This window comes from Lontra canadensis, unplaced genomic scaffold, assembly GCF_010015895.1.
Source record: "Lontra canadensis isolate GAN:19392208 unplaced genomic scaffold, GSC_riverotter_1.0 scaffold9, whole genome shotgun sequence".
Lineage (NCBI taxonomy): Eukaryota > Metazoa > Chordata > Mammalia > Carnivora > Mustelidae > Lontra > Lontra canadensis.
The window spans coordinates 11,118,366-11,142,669 of NW_022631003.1; the positions used below are offsets into that span (position 1 = coordinate 11,118,366).

General features: G+C 33.4%; 1 protein-coding gene across 10 annotated transcripts in view; it reads right to left on the minus strand.

The window, feature by feature from the left end:
• Positions 1-6,089: 6,089 nt before the first annotated feature.
• CNOT2 (CCR4-NOT transcription complex subunit 2) overlaps positions 6,090-24,304 on the minus strand; it is a 119,320-nt gene continuing 101,105 nt past the window's right edge. For all 10 annotated transcript variants that reach the window (XM_032854807.1, XM_032854811.1, XM_032854808.1 and 7 more), the window contains 9 exons: positions 24,055-24,180; positions 22,144-22,268; positions 21,091-21,211; positions 20,843-20,999; positions 17,981-18,042; positions 17,842-17,891; positions 15,429-15,529; positions 13,485-13,629; positions 6,090-7,243 (listed from right to left, as the gene is read on the minus strand). In XM_032854807.1, coding sequence (XP_032710698.1) covers positions 7,157-7,243; positions 13,485-13,629; positions 15,429-15,529; positions 17,842-17,891; positions 17,981-18,042; positions 20,843-20,999; positions 21,091-21,211; positions 22,144-22,268; positions 24,055-24,180 — 974 coding nt within the window. In that variant the 3' untranslated portion in view covers positions 6,090-7,156. The remainder of the gene's footprint in view (positions 7,244-13,484; positions 13,630-15,428; positions 15,530-17,841; positions 17,892-17,980; positions 18,043-20,842; positions 21,000-21,090; positions 21,212-22,143; positions 22,269-24,054; positions 24,181-24,304) is intronic.

The window sequence follows — 24,304 nt, forward strand, 5'->3', positions numbered from 1 at the left end:
TTACTTAAAAATAACATCTTTAAAAAAGACAGCCCAGTTTTCATGCAACTGCTACATATGATAATTAAAACTGCATCTTAAAATAAATGTTCAGTATGTAACAGATTTAAAGGTAGCTTCCAAACATTCTGGCTGCCCCAAATCTTTATTTTTATATAAAAGATGAAACTATTTATGGCATTCCCACATGTAATTTCTTCTCATTGAGCCGCATATTTTTGAAGGATAATCAGTATTTACTCTTTAAAATACTTTTTTTCATTATAAATGAGTATCAATAGGACTAATCCTGAGCAGCAGAATCAACCATTTGTTGACATACCACCCTTGAAATTTGTACATTTCTTCCAAAACATTTGAAGGAACATGTATTATAACTAAAATTACTTTCAGTACATACCGGAGAATTGATGGCTTAGAAGAAAAACATCACTTCTTCAGTCTTAAAAATTATGTAGTCAAAATATTACAAATGCAAATTCCTGGAATATTACTTTTCAGCAGGACATGCTTATGAAAACTAGAGTGAAAAATTCTGTTTTCTATACCTGGTATTCTCTACTATTGCTTGAAGGAACTACCTATTTTGGCATAAACAGGGCTAGTTTTATTTCACCTTCCCTAACAAAACGTCAAAACATATTTGTAGGTAAATGCCTATCAGGCCTTGGAAGTGAAAATAAAGATAAATCACACGATGACTGAAAAACTAGTTTTGCTACATAGAAGTAGTTTTAGGGATGCCTGGCTGGCTCAGTCCATACAGCATGTGACTCCTGATCTTGGGGTCATGAGCTGAGCATAAAGATGAAAAACAAAACGTTTTATTAAAAAAGTAGTCTGGGTGGCTCTGTGGGTTAAGCCTCTGCCTTCAGCTTAAGTCACGGGTCTCTGGGTCCTGGGATCAAGCAGCATCGGGCTCTCTACTCAGCAGGGAGCCTGCTTCCCACTCTCCCTCTGCCTGCCTCTCTGCCTTCCTGTGATCTCTCTCTGTCAAATAAATAATTTTATTTAAAAAATAAAAATAAAGTAGTCTAATTAAGCTAAACTATTTTGGCATGTGTCAGTTGGTGAGCACAAGCTATGAGACTTGCAATTTGTGTTTTCAACAGAGAAAGGAAATTATTACAACAAAGACAACTTACTGTGAATTTTACGGCATTTTCAAGAAGTCATTTAAGTGACTGAGGAAAAACTGTACTGCAAACATCTGGAAATAATTAGCTTTTTAAACTGAATACTGAATTCTTACAATAAAGAAATAGATCATTAAATTTTTGTCAGGTCATAGTATTTATACAACGGATAACCGTAGTACGGATGACCGTACTAAAGAAAAAACTTTCAGTTGATGGACACAGAATGGCTAATGCATATAACTGCCCTTAGCAGTTCTCATGCACACAAACTGAAGCAGAAACTTAAGGTCTGGCATAATGTCCCAGGAAATAACAAAGATTTAAAAGGAAAAAAAAAGCATCCTTGCTTTTTTTATAATGAGGAATGAATTTAGCCTTCCTTGTATTCTGCTCTAATAAGTACTACTGTAATAATGTGGTTTCTGCACTAGAACATTGGATAATACAAGAAAAAGCAAATGAATGCCTGCGATAAATAGGAATGCATTATTCCAGTATTAACTTAGTTGGATTTCACCCAAACTTTAAGATTTTATTCTAGTTAGTACTTGCACAGTAGGTATAGTTTAAGTGTAAACTGTACTTAACTAACTTCATAAATGACCTGCATTTACTAGAGTACTGTATTCCTGGCCTCTCCCTAGACATTTGAGTCAGAATATCTAAATATGAGGCTTTAAACAGGAACTTTTAACATGCTCCTCAGGTGATTCTTACGCACATTAAGTTTGAGAATTACCTAACTAGAGAGTTAACTTTGACTCTCTGAGCTCCCGCAGCTATCTCAACCCAAACTGAGATTTTTATACATCAAATTTAAAGATCAGTTTTCTTTTTACATAAGAAATCAGATTACTGCTTAATCTAATAAGTGTGATCACTACTGCAGCAGAAAACAGGAGACTAAACACTAAGGCAATGCATAATTTCAGGTTAAACATTTACCTTGAAACTTAATCAAAAACAGTCTCTTCCCTCCTTTTAATGTACCACTAGAATACATAAATAAATCTGGTGAATATACACACGACTATTTGTTGTACTTTACTACACTTTCATATTCTCACTCCTAAAGTAACAACAAAAAAGGTTGAATAAAGTTGCGTTTTTTAACTCTTTTTTTGATTATTTGAATCTTTCCAAAGATGTGGCAGTAATTACAAGTAAACACACCCATGGCTCAGGAAGAGCACATTTTAGAAGGGTCAATGCTTTATAAGTATTTAAGTACTGAGCATTTAACTTTCAGCCCTGAGGACATCATATTCCTCAACTTCAGACCAAAAAAAAAAAAAAAAAACAAACCAAAAAAAAACCAGTTATCAACATCTCAGAGCTGAAAAGAGGCCCAAGAGTTAGTAAATCCAACTCTTTACTCAAAAAGGCAGTCCTCTCAATAGCAATTGATAATCATCCAGTTTCTGCTTGAACATTTTTGTTGATGGAATCCTTCTTTATGAAACAGTACTGTGGGACTGCACCTTGATAAAAATAACCAAAATGTGTCTCATCCAACTTCCGCCCGCTGGTTTGAGACTTGCCCTCTTCATTTAAGTCCTTCCTATTATTTGAAGACAGCTGTCATATCTCCCTTTAGTAGTCCATTCTCTTCTCCAAGGTCTACATCTCATCAACTCTAATATGCACATTCTTTCCATGCAGGACATCTTGGAAATTGGTATGCATTTCTGTAATTCATGGTTTGTCATAGTTCAGTCGAGCTCTTTTCTTCCTTAGCGGTACAGTGAAGTCGTACCTAAGTTCGCAACTAGGTTTGCTAAAATACAGTAACTACCCTATTTTAACACTTTTCCAATGAACAGAAACATTCAAGGTCATCCAGTTCAACTCCTTACCTTATGCACAAAACCCTGCCCAGTCGGTCTCTCCTTAGTTATGTTCTGAGGTTGAATGGAATGCCTTACAAAACAACTCATTTCAAAATCTTAACTCAGTTTTAATAGTACACTGAAATCTTTTTCTCTCTTTGGTCCTAGTTCTGTTCTTCAGACCCGCAAATGAATGACAACTCTTGAATTTGATACCTGAAGAAAGATACCATGTTTCTAGAGTTTATTCTCTAACTCTAAACTTTCCTACTACCTGTTGGGTTGTTTGGTTGTTGTTGTTTTTGGTATATTTAAAATGTAACGTAAAACGGGGATATTAAAAACCTACCTTAATGATGCTATGCTAAAGACAGGATAAAATAATGCATGTAAAACACTTAGTATATTGCTTGGCAGCTAGAAGGCAGGCCACATCCTTTTCTCCTAATGCCTTCCCCAGTCGTAGCAGCTCTTAAAATACAGCAGACTTCCTACCTTGTTCTGAGCACTATACTTTTAATGTAGCTGAAAAATCACCATCAGTATTTTTGGAAATAGTTATAGTTTACATTGATCTACATATGAACCGCTTTTCAGACAGGTCACATTCCACTATCCTTTATTCTTTTAGCAACTGAAGTGGGAAAGTAATCATCTTGACTCAGCGTATCCTATTTGATGCGACTCAACACACAAACTACTGGGTTAGCTTTAGATCCTGATTTTGACGTGCACTGTGTTTATTTGCCTCCTCTCCTAGATCTAACACGTATTTATGATATGATCTACTTCACTGGCAATGCTAGTGGCAAGGAAAGAGCTTTCTGGCATGCTGTTAGGACCTAGCTTTTAAAAAGGCATTGAGATAAGTCTGGCTTATTATCCACAGACTGTCTCTTGGAACCAATTAATAGGTATTCCTAGGTCTCCTTTAACTACACAAGCTATGATTAAGAGAACATTAAATATGAACATCCCTCTTATGCACTTGCACATTTAGATTTTTAGTAACTTTCTGCGAAACTGATGCTACTAAGCAAATCTAAGTTAAATAAATGTGCCCTTCTTTGCAGGGATGCTCAGATGACCCATATTTTATAAGCACTGGGTGTTAACAGAATGGAAGATCTGTTTTTGAAGAAGAATTCAGAGGAAGAATCAACTAGAAAGGGTAGAGTTGGAAAAATTTGAAAGTTTCAAAAGATAATTGAAAATGCCTTAAAAAAGAATTTTGAAAATGAAATTACAGCAAAAAATTGTAAATTATTTCAAAGCCCAATGCTTTAATTTGTACATTTTATTTTCAAATTGAAATATCAATTTATACCATTCAATCAACATGTATTTATCAAGCACCTACGGTGTACCAAGTTCAGTGGCAAAAAGGAAAAGACCAGTTAATTGGTTGGCTTTATATTATACTGTAAGAATTCAAATAAACTTTTCAGTTCTTAAAAATTTTTTATATCTAAGGAAAACTTTGTGCAGTGAAAAAAATCCCTGAAAATGGAGTTTTATCATATAAATTATAGTATCACCACAAGAAGCATAGAATATATATTTGAAACTGAATAGGTGAAAGGACTTTCTTTTGCAACTGAATAGCTTTTTACCCCTAGAGCCAATTATAGTATAATCACAAAGTTAACAACGTACACATCTATGTCACTAGTTATATAGGGAAAATTTAACAGAATTAAAGCTAAGAAAGAAAATGTGAAATATTAGTTCAGGTCAGCTTCTGTACATGTATAACCACAAGTTATAAAACCAAAGAATATTAACAGTGTGTTATATTAAAGAGTTTAATATAGTACTTTAAAGATTTCAAATAGACTTTTTTAAACTTGGATTTGAAGTCAAGAGCATGGTGATTTCGGATATTAACAAGTTATAAAAAATTGGTTTACATGCAAGAGTTTTCTCATTTTGATGATTCAGGGTAAAAAGAACTTAGAAACTGGAAAAGTGTGCACTTAAAACTTTCTAATGGCCGTTAAAACAAACAATTAGAATCAAACAACAAACGACTTTGATATGAGCTATCTTGCTTTTCTGAGTCATTCACAAAAAGTACCAATCATGATCATGGTGACACTTTATACTGTTAGGTTTGTACTCATAAAAATAAAGATCCCTTCCCTTTTCTAAGTGTTTCTCATGATTACATTGGAAAAGTTACGCTTTACAAAGTCAATTATTGTGAAAAAATGTAATGCTTCTTTTTTTTAAAGGAAACAGTTTCTAGGATTTGATTCTGGTTTATGTCAAATATGTGAGAGGGGTTTGTGCACAACAATTAAAACTATAATTACATAAGTGCCATCTTTCCTACAGAGGAGATGCTTTGGTTTAAATCTGAAAGGTTAAAAAATCCTGATATTTTTATGTCAGTTTCTCCATATCTCAAAATACATAGAAAAAGGTAAATCTTAATTTATTTCATATTCCTGATACACAAACACAGCAATGTCATAAATGTTTCATTTTCAAACATGATTTGGTAAATGTCAACAAACTTTCACTCTTCATAGAAAAATAGGTTAAAAATGAAAATTTAGAAAATCAAAACTCACTGCCTTTTTTACTCTCTATCTCTAGTGTTTGTAGCTTCAGTCTTCAGACATTTTTAAATACAGTATTTGCCTTTAGATGGAAACGAATCCATCAACTTGTAAATGTGAAATATCCAGGCCAGCACACTGAATACGGTAAAGTCTCTTATCCCTGCTTTTGGCTTACCTTAATTTGTGTATTAATTCTTAAAGCTAAATCTCAAAGGTCTATCAAGAAATGTCTCACCGATTTCTCACGAAAGTATTTTGATTGGGTCCCGTAAGTGTTCAGGAAGTTTTATTTCTAATGCAGCCATAATTATCAAAAAAAAAATAGTTTGTTTTGACTTGGTTAATAACGAAAAATGCATCTGCATTTTTAACCTACAAGTAAAATGATGTATGGTTCCATCAAATTACTTGTCAAAAGCTGAAAAAAAGACTACATTTTAAATTGTTTAGTCACACCATTCAGTTAGATATTTGTAAAACTTGAGGGTTTGGAGGGTCTACTTTTCATGTTGAAGAAATAATTTCACAATTTCAAATCAAAGTCAACACTGCAGTGAGGAGAGCTTTTCTACTTTATTACAAAGAGAAGAAGCCTTTATGTGGTCAGAAAATACAAGATTGATCTTTTTTTCTCTTCCTATGAAACGCTGCTGTTCAAACAGCCAGAGTGAATTGTCTCAGTTCACTTCTTTAAGTCCCATCACATTCACTTGGGTATGGATGTCCTTGGCTGCTGAAAATCTGGCCCTTTAGTGCACAGGGCGACAAAGTCCCCTGACCAGCAGTTCCAGAATGTCCCATTTTCATATATTGCATCCATGCACACCTCCTAAAAATGAGGTACAGCAGGGCAAACATTTTCCAAAATAGATGTCATATATATAATATATACACATTCGTACATACATACCTTTATTCATGTGATGTCCAAAAATTTAAAAAAAATGTACACATTTATTACAAAATCGTAACAAAGACTGGACAGTGTTTTGCTCATTCTGGAAAGATGAAGCTCAGTAATAACACAACCCTGGAAACCATCCAGAGATTGTGGCAATATCTTTCTTCTAAACAGTCAGATATTCTTGCGTTAAGCTTGGCGAAACTGCCTTTCAAAAACAGAAGGGGAAGTAAAATGAAGGAAGCAGACCTTGCTCATCTTTCCAAATGAAATACGAGAAGGATCTTCACATAAAAATGCACAAACATTTGTTATTTTATTACCAATAGTGCTACAATGAACAATGCAAATTTTGTGGTCTAATTTTGTTGAGTCTTTTGTGGGTTTTCTTTTTTTACATTTTAGAAACTAAATGGTAAACTTCTGTCAGTGTACTTGCTTGTCTTTACAGACTCAAGTCTGTCTGCTGGCAAAAAAAGAAAATAAATGAAAAAAAAAAAAAATTCAGACCCTGCTCAAACTAGAGAAAAACAAATTACAAATTTAGTTGTTGGGCAGCACATAATTAGTAAGGCAGGACCTCAAATGGTGACCCTTTGCATAAGCCAATTGCCAGATCCTCAAGGAATTAAAACCAGGGTGCCTGAGCCACATCAGTTCTGCAGTTATGTTGAGTATTGTGCTGAGACAGCCATACCCCAAGAAAAGGGAAGTCTTTTTTTAGAAGGCTTGCTGAGCAGGGTTGTAGTTGAAGGTGGATGGCAGGTGAGGCCGTTCTTCTAATTTGTCATATTCCAGATGAAACTCCTATAAAACCAAATTTAAGAATTTAGATGATTTCCTCTCCCTCTGATCTCAGATTTTTGTCAAAATATATTTTACTAGGTAAACAAAATACCTACATGTATGAGAATGAACAGACACAGATGTACCAACTCTTTTTTACCCCTCTAAAATACAGCTTGAAGAAAAGTAATGTGCTGCCATTTCTGCTAAGTGCAGTTTCTGCTAAGTGACTTTCTGTGTAGAAGTCAGAGACTACTCATGAACATCTATTTTATAACCACTGAAACCATGCATTTTTTTGCTCAAAAGTAGAAGTCTGAGCAGCAATTACTGTATCGTCAGTAAAAAGCACTGAACATTGCAGGATATTTAAAATAAAGGCAAACTTCAATGATGTAAAAAAATAAAAACATTTACTTTTTCCTCAAAAAAAAAAAAATTTTCCAACTTGTAATTATTACACCTACTTTTATAAAAAAGCAAACACATAAAGTTATTCTAACCTTACAATTCACATATCTCTAGACTTCCCACTTCAAACCCAAACACTGAAAAGACGTAAATGCCACTCAAAACTAAATAGTGGTTTTGTTGTATGCACATCTGAACATAAACTATTTAGCTCATTTTAATTGAACTTTCAAAATACATTAACTTCATGAGAGTTTTAAAGTTTGAGAATGAAGTAATCTCTTTATACTTCTTATGATCAAGACAAAGAAGATAATTTTGTATATTAAAAAAACAAAAAAACGTACCTTTGCAAATCCAAAAAGCAAGAGGTTCTAAAATCACTAATTCTACAATATGAATTCAGTAACAGCACAAACTAAATCAATTCCATTTAAAACATTATGAACCTTAATTTATACTATGTATTAAAGAAAGCCAACAAGTAGTTAGCACTATGGGTTAACATATCTTACCATACCTATCTTGTTTCAAATTGATCCTAAAAATGGATGTTCCCATTATTAAATTAAAATGAAAACCTATGTCATAATGATTGAACTTTGAGATATAAAACCAAGTATTTAAATTTAAGAATATTACATTAACAACTGAAAACCTAGTATGTGCCCAAACTAGAGAAACAGCAAATTTTAATCTTTCTGATTGTATATTTCTGTAAGTATCATTATCTTCATTGTGCACCTGAAGAAATGAGGTTCCCAAGTAACCTGCCCAAATCATACAGTAAGTGGCAGATCTAGGATTAGGATTCAGACCTATATAGCACCAAAGCCCATAACCACATAGTGTTAACAAGTTATTTTTAATAGTTTTAGCACAAGATCTAAATAAATTTACTTCATTACACACCTTATGCAGAAATGTTGAAAAAATTCAGTTCACTGACAAATGTTCTTAAAGAAGGGACAGTGTAATGTCTTTAATCTACAAAGGGCACATAGGTTATTTGCTTATCATTAAAACTAGCAAACTCCAGAATCACCATCGTTCCCTCCCAACCCCCAATGCATTGTGTAGACACCACTCTCTTTCTCCCTACCCCTAAGTTTTAAGAGCAATTTATTGCCTGGCTTAAGAAGAATATCAATATGAGTAAAGAAAGAATCTTGTTCTATCACTCTTTAGAAATTAAAACTGCCAAGTTAGTTCCAAAAGATGTGTAGCTGCAGGGTGAAAAATCTGTAACTGTAACAAATCACAGGCCCCAATAAATTACATAAATCAAATTTTGTTCAGTTATCCTGTCCTTGTCATTGTACAAAGGTGAACTACACAGATTATTAGAAATTAAACTAGAGTAACTTCATCAGTGCACATATTTTTCTCCCTACATATTAAAAGAAAAAGAACAGTTTTAAACCTAAGGAACATAATACATTTTTTAATGTAATTAAAAAACTCATACATCAGAGATTCAGAAATTAAAATTCTGTCTTCCTTCTTCTTTTATCTTTGTTTTAGTCTTCTGTTTATTTTTATTTTTCTTAAAATACATAAATTTACAGTATATACTGGTATCTCTGTTCCCTTTGACTGTTGGTAACATCTCTTTTACACATCTGTTTTATGTACACACACAACACACATGCACACCTCTTTATATAACCAGTAGGGACAAAAATAGGCCTGTGTTTGTATGCCACTACATTCTGCCTATAATATAGTGCCATGCCCCTAGCAGGTATGTAATTAATGGCTGATGAATTAATAAACACCAGTGTCTTTCATTTAAGAACAAAACATTAAAATTTAATGATTTAAAAGGTTATAAGGTATTTTAGACACTTTTTATAAACAACTTTTAAAGTTATTTTTCTGTTAATCAAACTAGGCTACATATTCTCAAAAGGTCACTGTAAGCAGAACTAAAATACATGTACTGGATTCAGATAATCAAATGAAATTACTACAAAAGCATTAATGTAATCACTGATCAAATGACACAGAGAAACATATACTGCAGGAATATTTTCTCTAATTCTCAAAAAATGTCAGCTTTGTCTTACCTAAGATAAATCCTCCAATTTTAGGAAGTTTCAAACTATCTTACATATACTTATTAGAAATAATTTTTTGCTACTTTGACGAAAAGTACATATTACTGATTTAAGTATAGATATGCTAATAGTTATGTGTACCAGTGAAATTAATGAAAAAAATCACATTTATATCAGCCTCTGTTATTATAAAAAATTCTAAGCATTAGAAATCCTAGTCAGTGTTGGATCTACAAGGTGAAGTCAAGCTAAAAGAATTCAATTTTTAAGTATTTAGTTTGAGAAAGCTATTGATCATATGGCATTCCTCCATCACCTGAAAATTCTATGGATGAAATTATTTTTAAAATTCTACTCAGTAAGAATATATACAATCTGGGGGTGCCTGGGTGGCACAGACATTGGATATCTGTCTGCTTTAGGCTTGGGTCATGATTCTGGGGTCCTGGGACGGAGCCCCACATCAGGCTCTCCGATCAGCAGGAGGCCTGCTTCTCCCTCTCCCACTCCCTTCTGCTTGTTGTGTTCCCTCTCTCACACACTCTCTCTCTGTGAAATAAGTAAAAATAAATAAATAAATAAAATACACACACACACACACACACACACACACACACACACACAATCTGAATGACCACTATTTTTAAATTAGTGAGATACTGAGTAATTCTAGTTAAAATTACAAAGGCTAGATCACATAGCCTGCTGACAAGTCCAGATTATTTAAAAGGGGAGAAAAAAACACAGTTCAAAATTTTTATGTATACATTATTGACATACAAAAAATACTTTAATGGGCTGGATCCTAGAACTCAGTTACAGAATTTTCAGGGCTAAAAAATACTTCTGATTTAAATCATCAAATTTCTTAATAACGATTCTTCAAATCTCTGAAAATATTAAGTAATTTGCAAAAAAGAAAGAACCTCATACAAGACATTGTGAGATGGAGATCTGACAATAGTCTAGATCAGGTCAATACTTTCCGAAGATAACATGATAACATCAAGCTATTACTTGTAATACTAATTCAGACTGCAGGCTTCTTACAATGAGTTGAAGTTATTTAATAATGCATGCTCTTTACCTGTGAGTAAGAAACCACACCCACTTTATAGGTGGGGACATTGAGGTTAACTTGGGACATGGCATTTTTCGGGCTTTTCTGTAGTTTGATCAACTGTTAATACATTTTAAATGGAACTAAAGGTCTTAATTCCTAAACAATTTAAGAATACACTGAGAACATCTTTAAAACAAACAAAAACCAGAAGCCATTGTGAAAAGTTTATTCTGAGGATACAACTTAAAAGTTTTAAGTTCATGAATCTATTTTAATATAACAAAAGTGAGCCATGTGTAATTCTTAGTAGACACCAGTAATTCTGCTTGCTTTCATCACTGTGAAAATAATTTTGATGAAAAGTGTCAGTGCCAGTGGCCAGCAATTACCTCAAAAGATATTTCTTAAAGAAACAGTTTAATGATATTTCTCAAATTTTATTTTCCAACTTCAGAGCTAAAAATTATAAAGGTAAAGGTTAAGACAAAGCTCAACTGTACAGGAGATCAGATAAATTTGGATAAAATTACTTTATATATGCACACTACATATTTCTACACACATACACACACACACATACACACACACTTTTCTTTAAAATGACGTGTGTGTGAGTGGGGAATTGCTTTTTATGGGAAAGTAAAGGGGCCTATTAATGTTTAAGTTGCTTCTGAATATTTAACTTTGTGGAAAGAAAATAGTACTGGAAACTGACTTTTTTCACATAAGAAAATCTGTCATTTATACTGAACTTAACTAAAACGATACATCAATCTACTACAAACATCCATCCTTTTTGCATAGAGAAGTTTGGAATAACAAAATGATATTGAGCAAAAAGCTTCCAATCGAATGGAGAAAACTTCATTTATTTACTTAAAGACTCTTTTCCCCCTCCAAAGATCATTTTTCTCTCCTGTACAATCAACTGTTCTTGAAGTATGGCTCAAAGACCAGAAAAATCATTGGCATCACTTAGGAAACTGTCAGAAATGCAAACCTTCAGTCCCCATGCATAGACTTCCTAAATCAGAAAAATGGAGGTATGGCTCAGCAACTTATGTTTTTAATAAGGCTTCCAGGTAATTCTGGTGCAAGTTAAGTTTGAGAACCACTGACCTGACCTAACAACAGTTATAGTTTTTCCATCTTTGAAGAAGAGTAGTAGTAAGCTGTAAGAATGCGGAAACAGCAACAAACTACAACTACTCCCATGTATCAAATACCCAATATATGAGAAACATCGTACTCAGTGTGTGTGTGTGTGTGTGTGTGTGTGTGTGTGTAAAATCTCATTTAATCCTCATGACAATCTAGAAGCAAATATGATTTCGATTTAAAAGATAAGGAAGCAGGCATGGAAAAGAAACTTGCACAAGGGCAAAGCATAAATCGCTGAAACAGCAGTTAAATTCAAATCTATGATGTAAGGGCTATCACTTTCTACCACACTATACTTCTTAATAGGTAACATACACAATGTCTCTTGTACTATTTGAAATGAATGTAATTATTTCTACTTAAAAGGTCAGATCATGGATCTGCCTTCTGAAATTAAGATATGCATATTAATTATAACGGTTATAAAATAACTCAAATACAGTATGGTGGTCTATGGACTTGGTCTGAGAAGTAATGACATTTACCATTGACAAACACCCAAAAGTAATAATAAAAAAAAAAAGATTTAACCTCTTGTATGTGTCTTGTCTGGTGTTTTTTACTTGGGCACAACTTTTCCTATTTCCTTCTTCAAGTTTTGTATTAAATTTTCTTGTGATGGAAAACATTTTTGTGATAAAGATCTGGTAAGCATTTTACGTTATCTTGTTAAAATGTTTTACCTTCTTATTAATTTGGTAAAGCTGACTCAAAAGATTAAACAAGCCCAAACCAACAACTAAAGAATCATCCAATGGACTGTCAAGAAATATTTTTCTTCTGTTTAAATTTTTTGAGAACAAACAAACTCTTTAGTTTTTTAATCCTAAGAATCCTCAAGGGAAACAAGAAATTTGGGGAGTTATGAAATCAGATGTTGGTTATACTCTCTACTAGGTAGACTAAATTTATACATAAGATACTACATACAAATGTGAAATACGCTATGACACTAATGAAAATTTTGCACATGGGACAGTTAAATAGGTGTTTTTGTGAGGAAAAGTTGCAAAACAAAACGTACAACCAACTTTTTCCACAGCCCTCTTCCGTCCAATATTCAGCATACTAGTCATAGGAACAATCATGGTTAATGCTTACAATTTTCTTTCTTTGTATCATTCGCAAACAAAAACTCAAGCATCTTTTCTGCAATGAGTGCAAGTGTTTTAAAAAGCCTATTATCTGTTTATATACCAGTTTTAGGAAAATCTTCTACTTGCTTAAAGTAATAAGAATACATGACTGGGATTGCAAGAGGGTGATCTTTATTTTACAACTGAGTAGACATAAAAATATTTCAAATGTTACCAAGGCTTGTGAAAAATTACAAAATTTCTTACCAAGTTCAATCATTTTCCTAACTATGGGTGAAATGAGATGTTTCCGGATACTCTCCCAGAATTTAAATCAAGCCAAGGAGGTGAAGACAAAAAAACTTATTTAGCAAGTATCTGGCACATTATTGGAATGGATGTATTGGTACATATAAACAGATAAAAGAGGATACTTCTTCTTAAAATCTAGATTTATACATTTACACATTTGCACATGGAAAAAAATATACCTTAGCTACTTTCCTCCAGTTAAGACAGTCAAAGAAGTAATATGTTCCCCTCTCATATGTATTGGTTTTCATTGTTGGCTCCATGCCTGGTGCCCTGGTAATCCATACTCGTTCTTCTTTGTGGTATCTCCAATCACGGTTAAAACTTCAATTTTTAAGAGAAAAAGACAATTAATTTTTTCCTGTGGCTCACATCAAACATTTTCTACATTTTGTAAAAATTTTTCTCAGAAAATAATTATACAGAAAATACATAAATATGGATGCTTCTTTACCCTTTGTTATTAAATATAACCTTAGTGAAATAAATATAGGAAAAGAATTCCTTAATTTGTCCAGAAACCACACTCATTAATTAATATACACATCTTTATTTAACTGAAGAGACTTTTTTATGCAAACATTAATGAGTTCTTAAAAGCTCTATGAGCAGTGTGTTAAAAACTTAGGCAGACCAAATAAATATACATCGTGTTCCAGAAACTTCACTCCTTTTTCGTTCTTCTTAACATTCAATAGAAATTGAGATATCTATTAAAACAAACAAAACCCCCAGCTATTTGTATTATTTTATAAGGAACAAAATATAGTATGTTTATCTATTTAAATTCACATAATTTTAAAACTATGTTGAAAATAGAATATCCATTTTAAAAATTCTTAATGAATGTATTACTTTTTTTATTCAAATCTCACTGACCTTAAATTTTCAAAAGCCAAAATGATATCCATTAGAATTCATGCAAGAATCAGTAAGGATTTAATATCACTTGTAAACTGGGGAAGTAACATCCAAAGGAGGTAAAAGTACCAGAAAAAACATCTCTGGTAGAACAAACCTCCATGTAAACAAATACCTTCCTACTAATAAGTGAGATAATTTTTAGACATAAGATATGAGACAGAACTGCCAGTAATGGATAGATGAATGACTAAATGAATTTATTTACTTATGAATAAATTAAAAAGAACAGGTAACAGTTGCTATGTTACAAAAAATGAGGGGAAAACATGGGAGAAAACAAATTCTCAATAGAGAAATAAAAAGCAATTTATTATCAACATAGTGAATTTTACATTTTTAAGTATCTGATCCAAGGCCATTTATAGAAAGATTATTAGGAGTATTATAAAATACATCTGTAAAAATTAGGTTTCTATATCATAATTTTCTTTTTGTAAGCTCTAGGCCCAACATAGGACTTAAACTCACAACCCCAAAAGAGTCACATGCTCTACCAACTGAGCCAGCCGGGAGTCCCACAATATTATAAAATTTTAATAACAATTTATTCTAGTAAACATGATTAATAGAATAATCTATTGGTAACAAAATATACTACCAATTATATATGAGAAAGGATACAAAAATTTTTATTCTTAGAGCATCAGGTAAAAACAGAAATGCTCAAGAAAAAACATTCCATGGACCTACTTCTTAACACTAATTTATTTAAGTTGGCCAACAGGCTTCTGATAATCAATGTGGACTTCATCAATACTTCAAAACACACAAGATGTATGCAGTGCTTTGCCCATATAATACTCAATAGATGTTCACTAATGATGAAATTCACTAACATTAATATATGTGTTTCCACAAAAAGATGAGCCACAGTTATGAACCATATCTTATACTTCACATATTTATAAAAAATATTCATAAAAATTAGATTCACCAAATTCATGAATCGATTCTGTCTTCTTACAAATTTAGGATTATTTAAATCTGAAATAATTCTTTATACAGTGACCATTAACCATGATAACAAACTTTCAATCTAAATTAATTTTATTAAATGTAAAAACAAATTATTTCTTGATGGAAATATTTTCACTTTAAGAACAAAAGACAGAAACCGTAACTATCATTTAAAAGAAAAGCTTTCAGAATAAACAAGATCCACTATAATACAAAAGTGTTTAAAAATACTTTGAACATACAGCTCTACTGCAGCTAAAAGTTGTAATACGTCTCCTCCATTCATGTAATAGAGATAGAAGAGCAGGTCTTCTCCGTATCGGCCAAGTTTTATTGCAGCCAGCTGGAAAAGAGAAATCAATTATTCTGAAGTGTAAAATAAGTTTGAAAATCCCAACACATTGCTACCACTGAAGTAAAAATAAAAAAACAGAAACTCTTTTCTTTATAGCAGATAACCATTATTACATGATTTTTCAGGTAGTTACAATTTTAAGGGAGAGTTTTACCATTTAACTAAAGTAATTTAACAATTATTTCTGGTACATCTACTTTATATACTAATAGGATAAAAAGCTATATAAAAACTTCTAACCAAGACCAAATGCAGTTTTACTAGAGGGCTTATTAATACCCAACATGGTAATAATAGTGGAAACAGTGCTCAGAAATGTAGGACTTATATTCAAGACCCAGTTCCATTATTTACAAATATAATCATATCCAAGTTATTTAATGCTATGAACTTCCATACAAAATGCAGAAATGAGACCTACAAGGTTATTAAGAATGTAAATGAAATGGATAAAGTTTCTATATATGAATGTACCTTAAAGAATGCCTATCACAGAGAAAACTTGTATGAAATGTTAGCTGAATCTACACTGGACAGCAATTTACGGATCAGTAGGTTATGCATTTTTAGCAAATCACAGATGGTAAACACAAAAATCACAAAGGGATTCTCTTTATTTTGTTTAAATGGATGACTAAAAGATGACTGCCTTACGTCCTTCCACAAAGCAGAACCATTAACCGCCAATCAAAATAGAAAACATCAAGTTTAACAGTATCAAAATCTTGTATTAGGATAAACCTTTATTTAAAAGCTAACCAAGGGAAGCCTGGGTGGCTCAGTGGGTTAAAGCCTCTGACTTCAGCTCAGGTCATGGTCCCAGGCTCCTGGGATTGAGCCCCACATTGGGCTCTCACTCAATGGGGAGCCTGCTTCTTCCTCTGCCTCTGCCTGCCTCTCTATCTACTTGTGATCTCTGTCAGGTGAATGGATAGAATCTTTAAAAAAAAAAAAAAAAAAGCTAACCAAAATGAACACTTTAATCTCTTCACCTAATTCTGTATCTAAATGTTTATTTAGCTGTTTCACAATCGTGGAATGTAATTTTTGTCTCCATTCATATCATCCCCATTCAAGCAGCACTTCTGAAGGTGACAAATTCTCCTAAATCAGTATTTCTTAAATTGCCCTAAGAAAAGGTTCTGGAACCCTTAGGTGTTTGGAGCAAAAAAGCCTTATCTATGGTGGAGGTGGCAGAAAAATCACATAGTCCACAAACAGAAAAAATTAGTTTTTTTTTTTTTTTTTAAGATTTTATTTATTTGACAGACAGAGATTACAAGTAGGCAGAGAGTCAGGCAGAGAGAGAGGAGGAAGCAGGCTCCCTGCTGAGAAGAGAGCCCGATGTGGGGCTCGATCCCAGGACTCTGAGATCATGACCTGAGCCGAAGGCAGAGGCTTTAACCCACTGAGCCACCCAGGCACCCCGAAAAAATTAGTTCTATATCATACTTCTTGTATTCCATTTACTCAAGTATCAAAAGACATATTGAGAAGTATCTCTTTAACTTGCCTGTCCAAAAAATCAACATCCATTTGACCATGCAACTTGAAGGCACAGACACAGAACACTGTCATTTTAATATGTATTTTATATATTTATGAAATATTTTAGACTTATACTTAAATATATAATAAATTAGACACATATGTATAACATGTAATTTTTAATAAATTATGTTCTTCCTCAAGGCCAAAACCTAGGGACACAACTTCTAACAGAAATGAACACTTAGTTCTTTCTCCTAAACAAAATATTTACCATTTTCTTCTTCTAAGAGTAAGAAAAAGATTAAAACTGTAATCTGTTAATAGTTACTTTAGAACTAGAATTTTAGGTAATTAAGACGTTTTAAAAAGTCAAATGTCATAGTTTTAAAGTATATATTTATATACTGTTCCATTGAAACCACTATATAACATTTGTAAAAAGTATATTTTATTGATAAGAGCGTAAAATGAGAATATCAGAAGGAAATTAATCAAATTTTCTAAGACCGTTTATTCTCATCAACCACGGTTATACCGTTATTAATAATAGCTCCAAGAAATATTTTACCAGTCCTACCACTGTTTTTAAAACATACTCTTTAAATGTAACCCAGGATCTCATCAAAACAATAAGATAAACAAAAATAGAAATAAAATTGTTTTACGTAATTGAATGGACACACATGAAAGCATACCCCTGAAACCACTGCTAATTATTTCAAAAAATTTTATGCCGTCTGAACTGAATAACAGTACCTGACAAATGGATACATTCATGCTGACTGAGGAGAATAATAAACTACACTCACCTTATCCCTAATGTGAATGTTCGTTAAGTACTCAGATGGAACATGGAAGTCTGGATAATAAAATGAAAAAAGCCTTATTAACTGATTCTCAGTTAAAAAAATATTTTTAAAAGGTCTGAACGCAAATGGATTCTCCTACCTATGTCTTGAGGTCGACAAGGTGAAGATGCCCAGGGTGATGCAAATTTGGGGTAGAGATTTCTGAATAAGAGGGGAAAAAAAACAAACACACTCTGAAGTCCGAAGCAGAAAAAGATTTCAGTTTTTATTTCAGAAAAACAGTGACTTCAAAAGTGAGATGAGCTCTTTACTTCTAATTTCTTTTCATGTGTTTACTATGACTTACACAGAAAAATGAAACAAGTTAACTAGGGGTGTGTGTGTGTGTGTGTGTGTGTGTGTGTGTGTGTGTATACATATATATACACAAAGTGTATATATTAAGTTATATATATATGTATATATATATATATATATATATATATTCATTCATTCACATTTACACGTAACTTCAACTCAGAATGCTTTAAACTGATTAACAGCATGCCCCCAAGTAAAATTACTTTCCCAGAAAAAATCAGTAACTATTAAAAGCTAAAGATCAAATTCACCGAATATTTACTGAGTGTCTGCTGTATGCCTGGCACTGTTCTAGGTGATTTGGATACATTAGTGAACAAAAGAAAGGTAACTGACAACATGAAACTTATTTTCTGATTGAGGATGATAGATGAGAGGGAGGCAGACAAAAATAATTTGCATAATAAATAATATTCCATGTTTGTGGAGCGGTAGGGATGGGAGATTAGTTGCATTAAATAAAGCAGTGAGGTTAGGTCTCATTTAGAAGATCAGATTTGAACAAGACTTTAAAGACATGAGGGAGTTAGCCCTATTAATTATCTGGCAGAAGACTATTCTAGTCCGAGGGAACTGCTAGAATAACTAAGGTGGGGATATGACTGACATGTCTGAGGTACAGCAAGAAGGCCACGAAAGCTGGGAACAGAGTGAACAAAGGGACCAAGCTATTAAGGTGGGGGAAGGAGAAGATGCCTATAAAGATAAATAGCCCTATAAAGATTTTGGTTTTTTGTTTTTGTTTTTTAAGATTTATTTATTTATTTGTCAGAGAGAAAGCACAAGCATGAACAAGGGGAGCAGCAGGGAGAGGGAGAAGCAGGCTCCCAATGGGCTGAGCAGGAAGCCCAATGAGGGACTCAATCCCAGGAATCATAACCTGAGCCGAAGACAGATGCTTAAGAGACTGAGCCACCCAGGCATCCCAAGATTTTAAGTTTTTATTCATAATGAAACCACAAACCCTCACTGAGCAGTGCGCAGAAGATTAACCTATTCAAAAAGGATGGTCCTGGCTCCTAAATAAAGAAGAGACTGTGAGGGACACAGAGAGAATCAGGGATACCTATGACTGGCTAATGGAGTAATCCAGGCAAGAGAGGAGGGCAATTCAAACCAGGGTGGCAGCAGTTAAAAGCAGTGAGAAACATACAGCAATGAGTCTACTATGTCAAACGGTGACAGGTCAAGGAGGATAAATTCCTACAAGCAACCACTGAATTTAATAACATACACATCCATTTGATGACCTCCATGACAGTAGTTTTAGTGAAGTGGTGAGGGAAAATTCTAAATGAAATGGGTTTAACTGAGAATGGGAGAACACAAATGGGAGATGCAAAGATGGCTTTTTGAAGAGTTTTGCTCTCCAAGAAATAAGGGCAGTTAACTCATAGAAGTTAGATAAAAAGAAGGCATTTTATTAACATAAAGAAAGTAATAGAGTATTTGTATGCTGATGGAAATGATCCAACGAAAGCACAAAAAATTGTTAGAGCCACGTCTTTGAGTTTTCAAGAGACATTTTAAGTAGAAAGCATGGATCAACTATATCAACAGGGTGGAAAATAAGAATAAGGTCTTGGGATACAGACAGTAAACAGATTTGGTGGTAGGACTGCTGACATTTTCTTCTGATTATTTCCATCTTTCTTAGTAAAGTAGAAATAAAAAACAAGGTCTTAATTCTACATCTGAAACTAGTATTACGCTGTTTGTTAACTAACGGGAATTTAAATAAAAACTTGGGGCAGGGTGGGGGAAGCAAGGTCTTTATCTGAGAGTAAGGACAAGGAAAAAGATAATCAGATGTCTGAAGAGACAAATGTGAAACAGTTGCATAGGAGAACAAAAGAATGAATGGACCAGGCACGCCAGGTATGAATGGCAGAATTAAGCGCCTACTTTTGAAGTTCCTGCCATGAATGAGAAATGAGACCAGGCACTGAAGCTGTGTGGTTTTCTTTAGCCAGGCTCAGTAGCAAAGGTCAAGAATGGAAGCCAGAGTATAACCAGGGTTGTAGTTTCTGCCACACAATCATGACAAAAAGCAAGAGAGGGGCAAAGTAGCCAAGAGTATATATAAACAATTATGAGTGACCACAGAATTTAACTGGGTAAGAAGGAAGTGAGTCCTTCTCGGGGGAAGAGAAGTGTGTTGTGGAACAGTGAAAAGATAAGAGTAATCAATGGATTGAAGATCCCAAGGAGTCAAATGATTATAGGAGCCAGAACCAGAGGGAGAAAGATGGAAAACAGGAAGTGGCATGGGAGCACAGATAAAATTATAGAGAAACTGAAGTTACTGATAATGGCAAAGTCAAAGGGATGACTAAATATGTAAGTAGCTGAGATATGGCAGAGAGTTAAGATTTTTGAAGGTGCGAAACTCAATGAGCCAAGATTTCAGGATTTTGGAATGATCATATATGTGTATTCTGAAACTGCCAAAGAGGAATGATATCATCAAGTGACAGTAATCCAGAAGCTAACATGAGAGGGAATGACCCAAAGAGTCAAGACATAACAGCAACAATGAGTGGCTACAAGTGATACAATCTGATCACATGAAATTAAAACCTAGAAACCTGCAAATAGGTATTACATACAAATGTAGAAGAAAAGAAAAAGGAAAACTTACTCAGGAGAGTTCAGATTGAGGCCTAATGTTGTTAAGTCACTTCCTAATGCAAGATGTACCATTCCTGGGTCCGTCTCTGCTGCCCTGATAAATGTTAACAGGCCAATCATTCCAAATTGGTCCGTCACCATCCCTTGAGGAATGTTAGTAACCCGACCTGGACAAGAACAACACAGTAATTTTATCTTTAAGGAAAAAGCAAAGAAATGAATTCTATAATATCTTTGAGGTATTTTATAGAGTCCCACCATCAGGTAACACCTGGATCCCTTTTTTCTGCTGGTTATTATTTTGTGTTGTTGAACTTTTATCTCCAGGGAATTTGGGTCCATCTGTACTTGAAGTTGTCTTGCCAGATGTATTCAAATTCTAACATGAAAAAAATTAAATGTGACATTAAAATTTGTAAAGTGTAAAAATTTCAAGTTCACATATTAGTTATCTTTCTATTCATTCTTTATTATATTTAAATTGGTAGTAAATTATTACCTGTTTTTCAAGTTCTACATGAAATTTTTTGTTTCCACAACCGTCCCATGGTTTATGAATAAATCCTGTATTTTACACATTTCAGTATTAAAAGGACAAGAAATATATGGAAAATATTCTTATTTAATCTCAGATCTTCGGTCACAGAAAAAAAAAATCTCAGAACTTTGCTTCAAGTTTCCCTCTTCAGTACTTTAATTTAGAAGAGAATACTATAGTATGTTGCCTATAGTATCAGCATAAAAACCTCCAGGATAAGTTAGAATATATAAACTTTAAAAATTCATATTTAATTCTTACCCAATAATCTTCTTTATCAATTATTTTAACAATACATACAAACTCCCATCACACACAAAAAAGCTATTTTCAGTGAAATGTGGAAGAAATAAACACATTCGTTAAGTCAGAAAGAGGAAGCTGAGTTGGCTGAATCAACACAGGAATAAAAATGTGTATAAAGATTCTTCAAGGAGAAAACTTACTCAAGAAAAACACAGCTCCTTAGAAGGCTATAATATCAAACTTCATGGGATCCAGCTGACAGGGACTACAATAAAAGTCTAAATTAACTCTGAGAAGTTCAACAGAAATTTGCAAACCTATATGAAATAGGAAAAAAATAGGCTATCTTCTAAGTTATAAAGGTTTTCCACATTCTTCAGAAGTTAGATTATTACAGATATTCAAGATAAACAATTTTGTAATAGTATTTAGTAAGTCCTTAATATAGTCTATAAAACTGTTAATACAAGAGAAATCTGAAGGGAAAAAAACTACACCACTCACATACATAATTCTCAGTTACTTACAGATTTACTGTCATCATTACTTGATGTTGGATCTTTATAGCTGGAACCAGGTAATGCTGGAAAATCTTCGTTGTGTATTGAGAAGTCCTGGGATTGCTCATTTGCTGGTTTTGTTACCATTCCAACTATGTAATGAAAATAATCCAGAGAATTGCAATTCATATTTATGGTATTTTTCTACAAATTATAAAAAATTAACTTTCCTCATGATACTGTACCAAAATGATTTTTTAAAATTACACTATGAAAACACACTTCAAAAAATTAGTATTCAGGATAACAATGAAGAACTAAACTTTTATATACCAATTAATAACTCAATATACAAAACAGTACAAGGGAAGTTAAGTGGTAATCCTATAATTCTAAATCTAAGGTCATATATAGATGCTTAAAAACATAATTTGATATTGGTAATAGTTATCAAAAGTTTTGGTTTAAAGCTTGATTTAAATATTTGACTAGCTATTATAAATACCAGTTAACTGTCAAATACAAATGAACAAAATAAATTTTAAAAGAACATGTCAGTATTCTACTTGAAAGTGACTTACAGAGTGAGCAAATTGCAATCAATTATAAAACAACTCCACATTATTTCAGATTTTCTTGGACTCCATGTAATAGATGTAAAACATGCAAGAACTGGGAAGTAATCCTCCCACTATACTTGGCATTAGTCAGGCCCTTATTGGAGAACAATATCCAGTTTGGGGCTCCACAATTCAAGAACGATATGGAGAAACTAGAGTTGGTCCAAGGAGAGCAACGGGAATGATTAAAGGGATGAAAAAATGGACCTATGAGGAAAGGTTAAAAACATTAGAGTCTGAACTGAGAATCAAGTAGCTAGGTACTCAACTTCCAGGGCAGATCATTTTTTGGTTATTTTTGGAAGACTAGTTTGGAAACTTTAGAATATTAACAATATATTTTTCCCTTCTTCACATATTGTTATTTGTATTCATATTCTGAAAGGCAAAGAAATCCTTCTTGGATGAAAATAGGAAAAACAGTTATCTTAGAAAAGTTATGAACTGATCCCTCTAAGTTCATTGTTGCTAGTACTGTTATCTACCAAATTCTCCCAAAAGGAAACAACTATGTGCAATGCATAATAAGAATATGGCTGCACTGCAGTTATATATAATTTTCATGTCTAAATTGTTACTGCACACATTTCACGCCCCCCTCTTTCCATTTAGCCAAATCTCTTATTTATTAGAGACAGTGAGAAAGGGTTTTAATTGTGACCAAGAGTCTACATAAACGATCCATGACCCAGGAGTCAGTGGTTTTCAACAGAAGACAATATTTTCTCCCACTGGACATTTGTCACTGTCTGGAGACACCTACGATTATCACAATGATGGGGAGGGGGTTACTACTGGCAACAAGTAGGCAGAGGCCAGGGAAATTGCTAAACATTCTACATCACACACAACAGCCCCCTATTTATAAGGACTTATCTGACCCAAATGTCAGTAGTGTGGAGGTTAAGAAACTGGCTTAGAAAAAATCTTCCATGTGTGGTTGGTCATCATTAATCAATAAGAATGCAGGATTTAAATGAGTGACTTAAAAAACGTGTGATGAATTAAGAAAAGGCAGACCACAAATAATCACTAAGGTGTAGTAAGACAGAAATGTCACAAGAAAATAACCTCTGAGTACCAATTAGGATTTCCTTTTGGGGTTTCTATACAAACTGTTTGCCCATTTAACTTTTCTATCATGGTATTCTGGGAGGAAAATGCACTGTGCATGTATCAGCTCTGACAAAACTATACTACCCTGATTAGAAAACAGATATGTGTGTGTGTACACACGTGCACATGCATATAAATGTGTAAATGCATGTGTGTGTGCAATGGAAAGTTTCCATTAGCCATCATTAAAAAGTTTAATTACCATAAGGAGCTCTTCCAGCCAAGGGGTTTATTAATGGAGTTGGGTTACCACTTCCTTCCCTTCTGTTTCGATCTGCTAATGCTGGAAAATCTGAAAGGTCCAATCCTGTCACATTTTCACTTCCATCTAAATAATGAGAAAGAACATTAGTTACTGATTCTACAAGCATTTTATTTTAAGTAAGCTCTATGCCCAATATGGGGCTTGAACTCACGACCCAGATATCACGCGTCATATGCTCTACTAAGTC